Source organism: Penaeus chinensis, chromosome 30 (genome assembly GCF_019202785.1).
Source record: "Penaeus chinensis breed Huanghai No. 1 chromosome 30, ASM1920278v2, whole genome shotgun sequence".
Lineage (NCBI taxonomy): Eukaryota > Metazoa > Arthropoda > Malacostraca > Decapoda > Penaeidae > Penaeus > Penaeus chinensis.
This window is the reverse complement of record NC_061848.1, coordinates 8,889,084-8,901,839: the sequence shown is the minus strand read 5'-3', so window position 1 is coordinate 8,901,839 and position 12,756 is coordinate 8,889,084. Positions and strand designations below refer to the sequence as shown.

Genomic DNA, 12,756 nt, shown 5'->3' with positions numbered 1-12,756 from the left:
CTTGAGAGTTTGTTTATTAGTTTCCTTGTCTGATCTACAATAAATGCCACATGGTTTTCAAAAGTAAATCAATTAGTGGGGAGATAAAACAAAGACAGTAGGGAATCTGAGAGAAAATATGTTGAAAATCTGCTGAATGGAGTTCATCCAGAGGTATAGCAACTCTGCCTCTAGCAACCCTGAGGACAGACAGCAAGGTTCCCATATTCCTGGCAACTGAATAACTATCAAATGTCTACTACAACCAGGGATTTAAGATACAAGCATCTCTTTGTCAGATACTCTAGCACTCTGCTAGAGTATCTGACTGTTCAATAAACATATGTAATCGTTTTTCCTGTAAAGTACCTGAAATAACCGATATTGGATAACGAAGCACTCAGTATCGATACTCAGCAGTTCGATATGAAACTGGAAAATATGCTGAATAGTATCGAAACAAATATAATCAAATCCAATAATAATATAACTCAAATAATAACAAGAAACGTACATACAGGAAAGACAGGAAATATTAGGGATGCTTTACCAGTAAGAAATGGAATAATGCACAAAAGAGTATCTGACGAGAAAAACCAAGCATCAACACCTTGTGAACAGCCAAGACAAGAAGGATATGCTAATGTAAATACAGTTTTGACGGATTTATAGCCTTAGAATACATGTATAAAGTGTAAAGTTTGAGATGACGCCTACCATCCATTCCGGATTGCACACTGAATGTATTTCTCCTTCCCATCGCAAACGAAACATGGTTACGATATGCCCTCACCGACAGCTGGGGAGGCTATGAGAAATACCACGGTAAAAAAAGCTAAAGCTCCAGGTAAATCAATCAATAATATTGCTATTGAACTGCACATTCATAGTAATTAGGTCGCCCTGCACCCTAAATCACCTTTAGGTCTCAAAACAAGAGAAAAAAGAAAAGGCAAAAAGGGATGGACACGAACCACGTACTGAAGTAGAATACTTACCTTATTACTACCTTGACCGATAATCCCAGGATGGCCAGTTTGCGAGTATCCTCTAGCTCGTTGTTGCCGCGATACGGGACTACTGCTTGCCGCGCCGCTTCTTTCGGTATTCGCATGTTTAAAAAAATATATATAAAACAAATAAACAGCGGAACAGCTTTCGCGTATATTGCGTAGAGCCTTGCCATGAGGGAACTGATTTGACTTTTCAACTGACTTCCTTTAGTATTTATTGTCGTGTGATTATCTTATTTGTTTTAATGGACTCCGTTAGTGTCTATTGCCACGCCAAAAATTAAGTAAAATTCGAAATCTTCCGCTACAATCGCGTATGGTATTTGCCTCGATTTCCTTCGATTTACCGGCATTTTCTATTGGTGCTGGAACAGAAGACTTCACATCTCTAATGACCTTGTTATTTGTTTGCGAAGGAAATGCTATGAGAGAAAAATGACACCGAATGCTTTGTTCTGCTAACTGGCAAGGTCACATTCTTCAGTTCCGGTGTTGGGCGTTATTTCGGTAAATTTGGAAAGGATACCTTATACTGGTTTCTCGGTAAAGACACATTCTTTTGAAAGCTCTCATGTTTCGAGCGAATCTAGCGCCCATTCCCATTGCAAACAAGGCAAGAGCTACGATGTCGGCCTGATATCTGGGGAGGGCATGATTGGTATCAGAGAAATTGCGGGGTGAGAGAGAATGATCGCAGTAAACCTTTCAGTAATTTTGCTATTGCGATGCGCATTCGAAGTAATTAGTAGGCGCCTGATCTGCAGTCTTCACCTTGTATGTTCTGGTAGGATAGAGCCAGAACAAATATCTGGATCTCTTACCGATAATTTCTTATCTCCACCAATAAATCTGGAATGGCCAGCCAGTGAGTCGTCAAAATCCTCGACGTCACTGTCGGCGGGAATTTCGACCACTATCCGCCGCTCTTTTTTGTTATGCTGCGTTCGGAACTCCTTGCCCAGTTGGACAAGATGGACGAGATGTATTGGCCGTTCAGATACCCTACTTCGACGTTCGGGATGCGATTTTACCATCTATATGCCTAAAAGCACTCAGATGCCAAGCTTTGCAAGCCGGATATGCAAATTTCTTTTTCCACACAAACATGTTATAATTAATAAAGTCGATCTGAAATGTGCACTCTTTATTCAGATGATATAATTGTAATACTTTAAAACCACACAGCAAGGAAACAACTGCTATTACGAAGAAAAAATTAAATCATATCTATGACCACTTTGCTACATGCTGTAATCTCACATACAAGCTTATACCTGTAGATAGAGAATCTATATTTATGTCCACATTATAATTATAAGTTTTAATTTATTATAATAGACTCGCAGTATATTTTCCCATGGTATTACCTGCATGTAAAATATAGCTATAGGGTGTATGCCTTAAGGATATATAGGCCTAACAAAGATTCCTCTTCTTCTTCTTCAGGCTTTGTTCCCAGCTCAGCTGGGGTCGCCGGTGCGGATCCTTTTCCTCCATGCCGCTCTGTCCTTCGCATCCTCCTCTGTTACTCCCACTGCCGCCATATCCTCCCGAGTACAATCCTCCCATCTCCGTCTCGGTCTGCCCCTCTTTCTCCATCCTACCGTCATCCTCCTCACTCTCCGTCCAACGTATTCCTCCTCTCTCCGTACATGTCCTAGCCATCTCAACCTGCACTCCCTCAGCTTCTTCTCTAATTCGCCTACCCCATTCTCTCTGATGGTGCTGTTTCGTACCCGGTCTAGCCTGGTCTTCCCCAGTGAGAATCGTAGCATCCTCATCTCAGCTACTTCCATCTTCCTCTCTTGTCCCTTCGTTACCGCGACTGCCTCCATCCCATACAGCATCACCGGTCGTACCATTGTCTTGAATATCCGGCCCTTCAGCTTTGCAGGGACCCGTCTGTCGCATAGCAGCCCAGTGATCTTTCTCCAAGCATTCCATCCCGCCTGTATCCTCTTACCAATCTCCTTGATTGATGCCCCGTCGCTTTGCACTGTGGAACCAAGGTACTTAAACTCTTGGACTCTGTTCAGCTTCAAACCCTGCATTTCTACTGCTCTCTCTGGATCTTGATCCCCCATACAAAGGTACTCTGTTTTATGCCTGCTCACCTTCATCCCTCTATCTTCCAATGCACTTCTCCACTGCTCCAGCCTCTCTTCCACATCCTCACTTGTCTCCCCGTTCAGTGCAACGTCATCTGCGAACATCAGGTCCCATGGGGCAATCTTCTGAACTGCTTCGATGAGACAGTCTATGACGATGGCGAAGAGGAATGGACTTAGTGCAGATCCCTGATGGAGTCCAACTTTAACCTGGAAACTTTCCCTAGTTCCTACCATGCACTTTACATTTGCCTTGCTGCCTTCGTACAAATCCTGAATGAGCCGGATGTATTTCTCTTGCACTTCTTTTAGCCGTAGACAATTCTACACCTCTGTTCTTGGCACCCTGTCATATGCTTTCTATTAGTCTATGAATACGCTGTGCAACCCCTTCTGGCTTTCTCTATATTTCTCCATCAGCTGTCTCTGGGCAAATATCGCATCTGTTGTGGACCCCCCTGGCATAAAGCTGAACTGCTGCTCTGATATATCCACCTTCTCTCTCAATCTTTACTCTATAACTCTCTCCCACATTTTCAGTGTGTGTGCCATCAGCTTGATTCCTCTGTACTTTCCGCAGTCCTCGATGTCTCCTTTATTCTTAAAGATAGGTATTAGCGTGCTCTCCCTCCACTCGTCAGGCATTTTCTCAGTTTCCATTATCGTGGTGAAGATTCCTACAATATTTTAAATCCTCTACCTCTTTAAGTCAAGCAGGTGCCTTGAAAAGGCGAATCTAATAAGCATAATAATGGTCAAAATCTTATATAGACCAGATTTATATATATATATATATATATATATATATATATATCAGTCACTAGAACTATCTTATGGCATTTATCAATTCCTTGCTTCCAGCCTCATGGATTTGGTTTTGTAAATTTCCCTGCTGTGAAATTGAGTGAATAGCGTATATTATCCGTGTTTTGACAAACCAAAATAAGCATAAGTGTCTGAGAATGGGAATTAAAAGAGGTGATAAAAAGGAAACAAATCTGTTTTGAAAAAAAAAAATAATAATAATAATATTAATAATAATAATAACAATAACCTACATGAAGGATCTTTAGACTCCTAACTTTGATTACACACCGTAAAGAACTTTCATAGTATAATTTTGGTATGGAAATAAATACAGCAATTAACTATCGAAGTTTCTGTGGAGACTTCGATTTAAGATCACAAAACGTAAACAATAGTGGCCATCATTATAATTCTATTGCCTTCGTCATACTATCTACCTTCGATGTAGGGTTTATATATGCAATATAATACCATGAATAAATGAAATATTCACATTTCAGCTTGATTTAATTATGGCGTTTTTATGTACAGATAAAACGTCTGTATAACCGGCTAGCGACACCTGTCATCTCTTGTGTTCTTTTGATATAGTTTGTGAAATCGCGTCCTGGACTCGTTCTTCTAACTTACTTCAGTTGCAAGTAAGTTATCTATGCATCAGAGGAGTTACAAATCCTATAGGTAAATTTCTAGTTTCAACCAGACTTGGAGTTTCGATTTATTTTTTTATTTTTTTTTTTTTCATTCCTTCGATGTTTAGCGCTTTAATGGTTGTTTTCCGTCGCATCTGACTGGTTGACGAGTGACGTAACTTGTATCACCCGACGGCAAAGTTGATAAATGTGTAAGCTTTTGGAAAGAATTAGCCCGATTTAACCACAGAAAAAAAAAAAAAAAAAAATCTGAATCATATTTGTTGCGAATCTATGGGGACAACAGCCATGTTTTACCTAGCTAGCTTTGGTATTCACGGAAAACTGTTAACATGGATTCAAATGTATATATCGAATTAATTGGCTCAGGTTCTCTTTAGGGGCATTAAGAGTACTCATAGAAAAGTATTTGAACTCAGTACACCTCAGGGGAGCGTACATAATCCCATACTATTTAATATCCTAATGCATAGAATCCTGGGCGACATACCACTTGAGGGCAAAGACTCCATTATTTGCTACGCCGGTGACATTTGCCTTAAATCTTCATCCGAGGAGAAAATGCAAGAGATTCTAGATATACTTTCAACAAGGGCTATTGGGTGTGGCTTGATAATCTCGATTGAAAATAACAAGGCATTTAACCCAAAGACAATTCCCCTGCCAAAGTCTCATATAAATGACATTGAGCTAGATCTATACCAGTAGAGATACCTCGGGGTGATTGTCAATGATTCGGAGTTCATCAGAAACTTGAAGAAAAGGCTGTGGGAGCGGCTGAAGCCACTTAGGACACTTGTTGGCAAAGACCATTATATCAATGTCAATATTGCGAGACTCTTTTACCTGTCATACATACGGTCAGTCATAGATTATCATGCAGTGCACCTAGTAGTGTACAAGGAATCAGAGTTGACTAGTTTAGAAAATGTACAAAATAAAGCCATGGGATCATCCTTGGTGCCCCTAGAACAAGGATTGTAAATATGAGAACAAAACTTTATTTACATTCTGTTTGTGAAAGAATATAAATAAATACCACATTTAGCGTCAAATCAATTAGAGAACCCCTCCATTGTAGAGAGTTCCAAAGACAACTAAAACACAGAATGGAGGAGCTAACTTTGAATGACAACACCGATTCATACTCCAATCCATGCGTACAAGTAATATGTAATTACTTAGCTCAGCTGAACATATCCATAACTAAGACCTTACATGGACGTTCTGTACCACCGTGGAAAATGTCGGACCCAAGTGTATATTATAGGACTGCCCTCCAAAAAGACCTACACCTAAGCAGTATGCACTTGCACGTATAGATGAGTATCTAGAAACTCTGTCCAATGCATATGAATGCTACACTGACGGATCCTTGCAGTCTGGGAGCAGAGCAGGATGCGCTTTTGTTGTATATAAAAACAATATTTTGCAGCACCAGAATTGTAGGAGGGTTCATGACTGGGCTGGTAATACGCAAACTGAGTTGGCAGGAATACTTATGGCCACCTAATTTCTATTGAATCAAAGCTTAGGGGTAATTTTCTGCGATGCACAGAGTGCTCTCCAGGCTCTGAACACTAGACAAAGGTGAAGGAAACATTGCAAATGACATTAGGATAAAAGTATATCGTGCAAAAGAGCAAGGCCACGTTTTGTGTGGATTCCATCGCATGTTGGAATCCCTAGGCATGATAATGCTGATCGCTTAGCAAAGTCATCATGTAGCAAGCAAAGTGTGGATATAGATCCTAGGGTACCTCTTTCTAGAATTTTATACATCATTTAAAAAAAAAAAAAAAAAAAAAAAAAAAAAAAAAAAAAAAAAAAAAAAAAAAAAAAAAAAAAAAAAAAAAAAAAAAAAAAAAAAAAAAAAAAAAAAAAAAAAAAAAAAAAAAAAAAAAAAAAAAAAAAAAAAAAAAAAAAAAAAAAAAAAAAAAAAAAAAAAAAAAAAAAAAAAAAAAAAAAAAAAAAAAAAAAAAAAAAAAAAAAAAAAAAAAAAAAAAAAAAAAAAAAAAAAAAAAAAAAAAAAAAAAAAAAAAAAAAAAAAAAAAAAAAAAAAAAAAAAAAAAAAAAAAAAAAAAAAAAAAAAAAAAAAAAAAAAAAAAAAAAAAAAAAAAAAAAAAAAAAAAAAAAAAAAAAAAAAAAAAAAAAAAAAAAAAAAAAAAAAAAAAAAAAAAAAAAAAAAAAAAAAAAAAAAAAAAAAAAAAAAAAAAAAAAAAAAAAAAAAAAAAAAAAAAAAAAAAAAAAAAAAAAAAAAAAAAAAAAAAAAAAAAAAAAAAAAAAAAAAAAAAAAAAAAAAAAAAAAAAAAAAAAAAAAAAAAAAAAAAAAAAAAAAAAAAAAAAAAAAAAAAAAAAAAAAAAAAAAAAAAAAAAAAAAAAAAAAAAAAAAAAAAAAAAAAAAAAAAAAAAAAAAAAAAAAAAAAAAAAAAAAAAAAAAAAAAAAAAAAAAAAAAAAAAAAAAAAAAAAAAAAAAAAAAAAAAAAAAAAAAAAAAAAAAAAAAAAAAAAAAAAAAAAAAAAAAAAAAAAAAAAAAAAAAAAAAAAAAAAAAAAAAAAAAAAAAAAAAAAAAAAAAAAAAAAAAAAAAAAAAAAAAAAAAAAAAAAAAAAAAAAAAAAAAAAAAAAAAAAAAAAAAAAAAAAAAAAAAAAAAAAAAAAAAAAAAAAAAAAAAAAAAAAAAAAAAAAAAAAAAAAAAAAAAAAAAAAAAAAAAAAAAAAAAAAAAAAAAAAAAAAAAAAAAAAAAAAAAAAAAAAAAAAAAAAAAAAAAAAAAAAAAAAAAAAAAAAAAAAAAAAAAAAAAAAAAAAAAAAAAAAAAAAAAAAAAAAAAAAAAAAAAAAAAAAAAAAAAAAAAAAAAAAAAAAAAAAAAAAAAAAAAAAAAAAAAAAAAAAAAAAAAAAAAAAAAAAAAAAAAAAAAAAAAAAAAAAAAAAAAAAAAAAAAAAAAAAAAAAAAAAAAAAAAAAAAAAAAAAAAAAAAAAAAAAAAAAAAAAAAAAAAAAAAAAAAAAAAAAAAAAAAAAAAAAAAAAAAAAAAAAAAAAAAAAAAAAAAAAAAAAAAAAAAAAAAAAAAAAAAAAAAAAAAAAAAAAAAAAAAAAAAAAAAAAAAAAAAAAAAAAAAAAAAAAAAAAAAAAAAAAAAAAAAAAAAAAAAAAAAAAAAAAAAAAAAAAAAAAAAAAAAAAAAAAAAAAAAAAAAAAAAAAAAAAAAAAAAAAAAAAAAAAAAAAAAAAAAAAAAAAAAAAAAAAAAAAAAAAAAAAAAAAAAAAAAAAAAAAAAAAAAAAAAAAAAAAAAAAAAAAAAAAAAAAAAAAAAAAAAAAAAAAAAAAAAAAAAAAAAAAAAAAAAAAAAAAAAAAAAAAAAAAAAAAAAAAAAAAAAAAAAAAAAAAAAAAAAAAAAAAAAAAAAAAAAAAAAAAAAAAAAAAAAAAAAAAAAAAAAAAAAAAAAAAAAAAAAAAAAAAAAAAAAAAAAAAAAAAAAAAAAAAAAAAAAAAAAAAAAAAAAAAAAAAAAAAAAAAAAAAAAAAAAAAAAAAAAAAAAAAAAAAAAAAAAAAAAAAAAAAAAAAAAAAAAAAAAAAAAAAAAAAAAAAAAAAAAAAAAAAAAAAAAAAAAAAAAAAAAAAAAAAAAAAAAAAAAAAAAAAAAAAAAAAAAAAAAAAAAAAAAAAAAAAAAAAAAAAAAAAAAAAAAAAAAAAAAAAAAAAAAAAAAAAAAAAAAAAAAAAAAAAAAAAAAAAAAAAAAAAAAAAAAAAAAAAAAAAAAAAAAAAAAAAAAAAAAAAAAAAAAAAAAAAAAAAAAAAAAAAAAAAAAAAAAAAAAAAAAAAAAAAAAAAAAAAAAAAAAAAAAAAAAAAAAAAAAAAAAAAAAAAAAAAAAAAAAAAAAAAAAAAAAAAAAAAAAAAAAAAAAAAAAAAAAAAAAAAAAAAAAAAAAAAAAAAAAAAAAAAAAAAAAAAAAAAAAAAAAAAAAAAAAAAAAAAAAAAAAAAAAAAAAAAAAAAAAAAAAAAAAAAAAAAAAAAAAAAAAAAAAAAAAAAAAAAAAAAAAAAAAAAAAAAAAAAAAAAAAAAAAAAAAAAAAAAAAAAAAAAAAAAAAAAAAAAAAAAAAAAAAAAAAAAAAAAAAAAAAAAAAAAAAAAAAAAAAAAAAAAAAAAAAAAAAAAAAAAAAAAAAAAAAAAAAAAAAAAAAAAAAAAAAAAAAAAAAAAAAAAAAAAAAAAAAAAAAAAAAAAAAAAAAAAAAAAAAAAAAAAAAAAAAAAAAAAAAAAAAAAAAAAAAAAAAAAAAAAAAAAAAAAAAAAAAAAAAAATTCAAAGAGGACTTGAATGAGTTGATTAATTCTCAACGTAGCATAAAGCACTATGACCAGTTTTGGCAAGGTTTATTCATCTATGGTTTATATAAAACAAGAGCAAGACAGTGTGATGTTGTGACCAAGAATCAGGCTTGGATATAAATTGTACTGGCAAGTCAGTACAGTTTGTACTGTCGAAGAAACTAAGTGTAAACTGTGTAATGAAAAATATAAGCGAGCACTTGTAGATTATATCTCAGATATAATGTACATGCTAAGTGGTCTTTCACACCACCTAGCATGAGGTACGGAGAACTATGTAACTATATCATATCATCTGATGTCTTAAAAGATATACTTATGTTGTATCCTAAATTTGGAATGCTGTATCAAATGTAGCAATGCTTCTCCACGCCCAAGCTGCATGACCTTGCATCAAATGTACCACATCTTATCCACGCCTTGCAGTTAGCCAGCACGATACAAATGCATTAAATCATGATTGAACAAAAACAACTTTTAATTGTGAAAATGCCTTTCGCAGATTTCCTGATCTTATCAAATTTATTCATAAAGCTTCATGAACTGTTTGCTCAAACAATACCGGTATTTTGTTGATTGATTGCGTTTGCAAATAGTAGTACTAAACAAAAGTAGAAAAATCCGTGTCAATCCATCGTTGTGGACTACGCGGATGTCGACACTCTCAAACTTTAAACATATTTTAAATAACAGAGCCTGCAAACCTTAGTGATGATTAACGCCAAATATGAATTGATTTCATTTTTTATACTTGCTATAAAATGTAAGGTGTTATTTATTTGCCTTTGCCCGAGCGCCAAATACTTCGGAGGACGTGGCGGTGACTACAAGAATTAATGCCATATTACATGCATTTGCTTATTGCTTATCTAATTGCTTATTTACTTCATGCAATATATATATATATATATATATATATATATATATATATATATATAGAGAGAGAGAGAGAGAGAGATTTTTCCGGTTCTCGTTAAACGCTAATTAAATCGTACTAACCTTATCTCGTAGGGCCGTCTCAGTTATTACGCTGCACTGTCTTACGTCCTCAACGTGGTAATATTTCTAACGGTAGATGTATTTTGCGACTTGAAAAATTTCAGCCAGCTTTCAACATATTTTTTTTTTCACACGCACACCTTATTGGACAACGAACAGAAACATACTGAACGTTTTTATGTGGGCGAAGTGCACAGGTTTCCGTCTTGATTGGTCAGAAAAAACTGACGTCATTTTCATTGGGTAAGATTTGTCGTCGTTTGTAACATAATATAATCGCCAATTCGCCAATAATTGGTCGTTATATATTGTGTCTGTTTTGCTGTTTCAGCCATGATTCATTATTTATTCTCAGTTCTGTTGAAAATGCCTTACATTTCGTTTGTTTTATATGATTATGTAAGAAACTCGGGTAACTGAGATCTCTTACTTGATTTTATTTGCTCTCGGGAGAGCTGTCTTCATCCTGGGTTAGGCTGCTTCCGGAAAGAATGCAGTAGACTATCGGAGTGTTTTTTAATACACAAATATTGCGCGAGGTACTGAGGCAGATATTCGCTGCTGATTCCAAGGTGATTCTCTACAATTTTTCAGTGTTCTGTGGGTGGATTTGTGGGTCTACAAAGTTTACAGAATGATTAATACTCAGATGTCTGTACCCGTTTTGTTGTAGGTTACGGTAGGCAGCCTATACATCACTGTATATCATGCTGTTAGGTTTGATATATGTCTTAACTAGGGGTATGAGCGTGTGGACACTCCGGTAACTACCCAGTAAAGAAAGGCACAGTGAATTTCTTACCCACACTTGGTTCAGCTATCTGCTCCTGTTGTGTTTTCGGCGCATGAGCAGCGTCTCGTCGATCTCAACGTTTACCTCTCTTGAATTTTAATAATGTCATGAATTTGGGGTTGCTTCAGAATAAAAATTCCAGTCTAAGCCAGTTGGCTTTGGAATACTGATACATTTAATCAATTGTGCATGATCCCAATAATTTTGAAGTTACTGATTCACAAACAAAATTAGTTTAAAAGGTTCCAAATGGACACATTGCAGAAACGTGCCTGTATAACCGCTGGTCGAGTACACGCAAGTTTTGCACCGTTTAGTTTTTGCTATTGTTTACCATTTGTCAAAATACCACATATATCGAGCTTCTCGACATTTCCAAGGTAAATTGCAATGGAGGCAGTTTGCCTCCCATGGGAAATACCGTATGCTTTATTTATTTATATATTGTATTTTTTTTTTTTTTTTTTTTTTTTTTTTTTTTTTTTGATAATCACCTATAACTTTAGTTATGAGGATCACATTATTCTCGCCATTGAGATCCATTTTGAGCGTTCGTTATCCACTATACACAATGGCATGTGACTGGTTTATACTATTTTCTGTAATATTATTGGGTCACGTGACAAATCACACACACACACACACACACACACACACACACACACACACACACACACACACACACACACACACACACACACACACATACATACATACAATAAGTTTCAGAATATTTCGTGTGTAATTCATGCGGTAATATTCTTGTTTTATATTCCTGTGCATTTCATCAAGCCCTTCTTGCCCGTAATATGGGCCATACACATCGATTTGCGCAGGGTAAGAAATTTATTAGTTATTGTAAATACCTGATATTATTATAATATCCTTTTATTAACATTTCTTTAGCAGTTGGAAAGGATATCGGATGGCGAGGATAATTTCGGTCTCTGAGAGTTGCGGGTTAAATTACTTTTTTTTTTTGGCGACGTTAGTACATACAAGACGACTTTCTTAGATGTATTCCCTCTGTCGACTACATATTTTCCTCATTAAAGATGACTGGTTTAAACTTAACGGACCTAATAGATTCGCCGCTTGTGTCTATCGGCACGTCACGGCCAATTCCCATTCCCATTCCCGAGTACAATTCCCAATGGCTCATCTAATTTCACTCGCTCACGTCATCCGCAACAATTCCGTCCGATTATTTCGTCTCTTCCTCAAGTTTCGTGTCATTCTCTCTTGGTGCTGGAAGAGTACGCACCATGAAGCGCTTGGAAATTTCAATTTTTACTGTCCTCCCTTCTACCCTTATTATTAGTTTGCGAAGAAAATGCTGTAGAATAAAAGTGTTTCAGAATGTTTTGTTCTGTTGAATGGTAAGGTCACATTTTCCAGTTGCGCTGTTGTGCATTATTCTTAGCAATATTGTACATTTATGCACCATGAATACTAATCACAGAATTCTAAAAACACGAACGAAAACTGTTTGAGCCTTTCGGAGGGAGCAGAGTGCTGGGCTAGTCGAGGGGTTTAGGTCTTGTATAAACAATCAAATAGGATTTTTGAGCACTTGATATTGTGATTGATAAAAAGATATAATAATGAATGAAGCCTGTATAAGTAAAACGAATTATCATCTGGTTTCTAACTAAAATAACTTCCAATTACCTGGTAACTTCATTGGCTCATACATGAAAAGTAGGTTAACATGATGCAAAAAGGCATATATAAATCTACGGTACTGCCTACCCCTGGTTGCGCTATATGCCGGCGTGGCAGATGAGTGGATAAAGGACTGTGCAATTGTTCTTTTCCCTAAACTGATAAAGTACTCATAGCAATGTTATAGGATAAAATTCAAATGCAACACTATGTAATGTTATGACCATGCATTAAATGTACCACAGCTTGCCCACGCCTGTGCAGTTAGCCAGGGTGGTAAATAAAGGACTAAACTAAACTAAAACCACATGTACTATAATGCAAAAAATCGAGCTTAAAAATGCGGCCATATTTCGCCCTGTTACCGAATGCCCAATAGATCATACATTTTTTTTTTTTTTTTTTTTTTTTTTGGGCTGTTT

At 31.3% G+C, this 12,756-nt stretch overlaps 1 protein-coding gene across 1 annotated transcript; it reads right to left on the bottom strand.

The window, feature by feature from the left end:
• Positions 1–1,247: 1,247 nt before the first annotated feature.
• On the bottom strand, positions 1,248–3,760 carry LOC125041211. Its single transcript, XM_047636049.1, has 6 exons — positions 3,650–3,760; positions 2,664–3,373; positions 2,257–2,266; positions 1,764–1,945; positions 1,519–1,632; positions 1,248–1,254 (listed from the first exon to the last, which is right to left on the bottom strand). Exons 1-6 carry the CDS (start codon positions 3,758–3,760, stop codon positions 1,248–1,250), a joined length of 1,134 nt encoding a protein of 377 aa, XP_047492005.1.
• Positions 3,761–12,756: the final 8,996 nt, after the last annotated feature.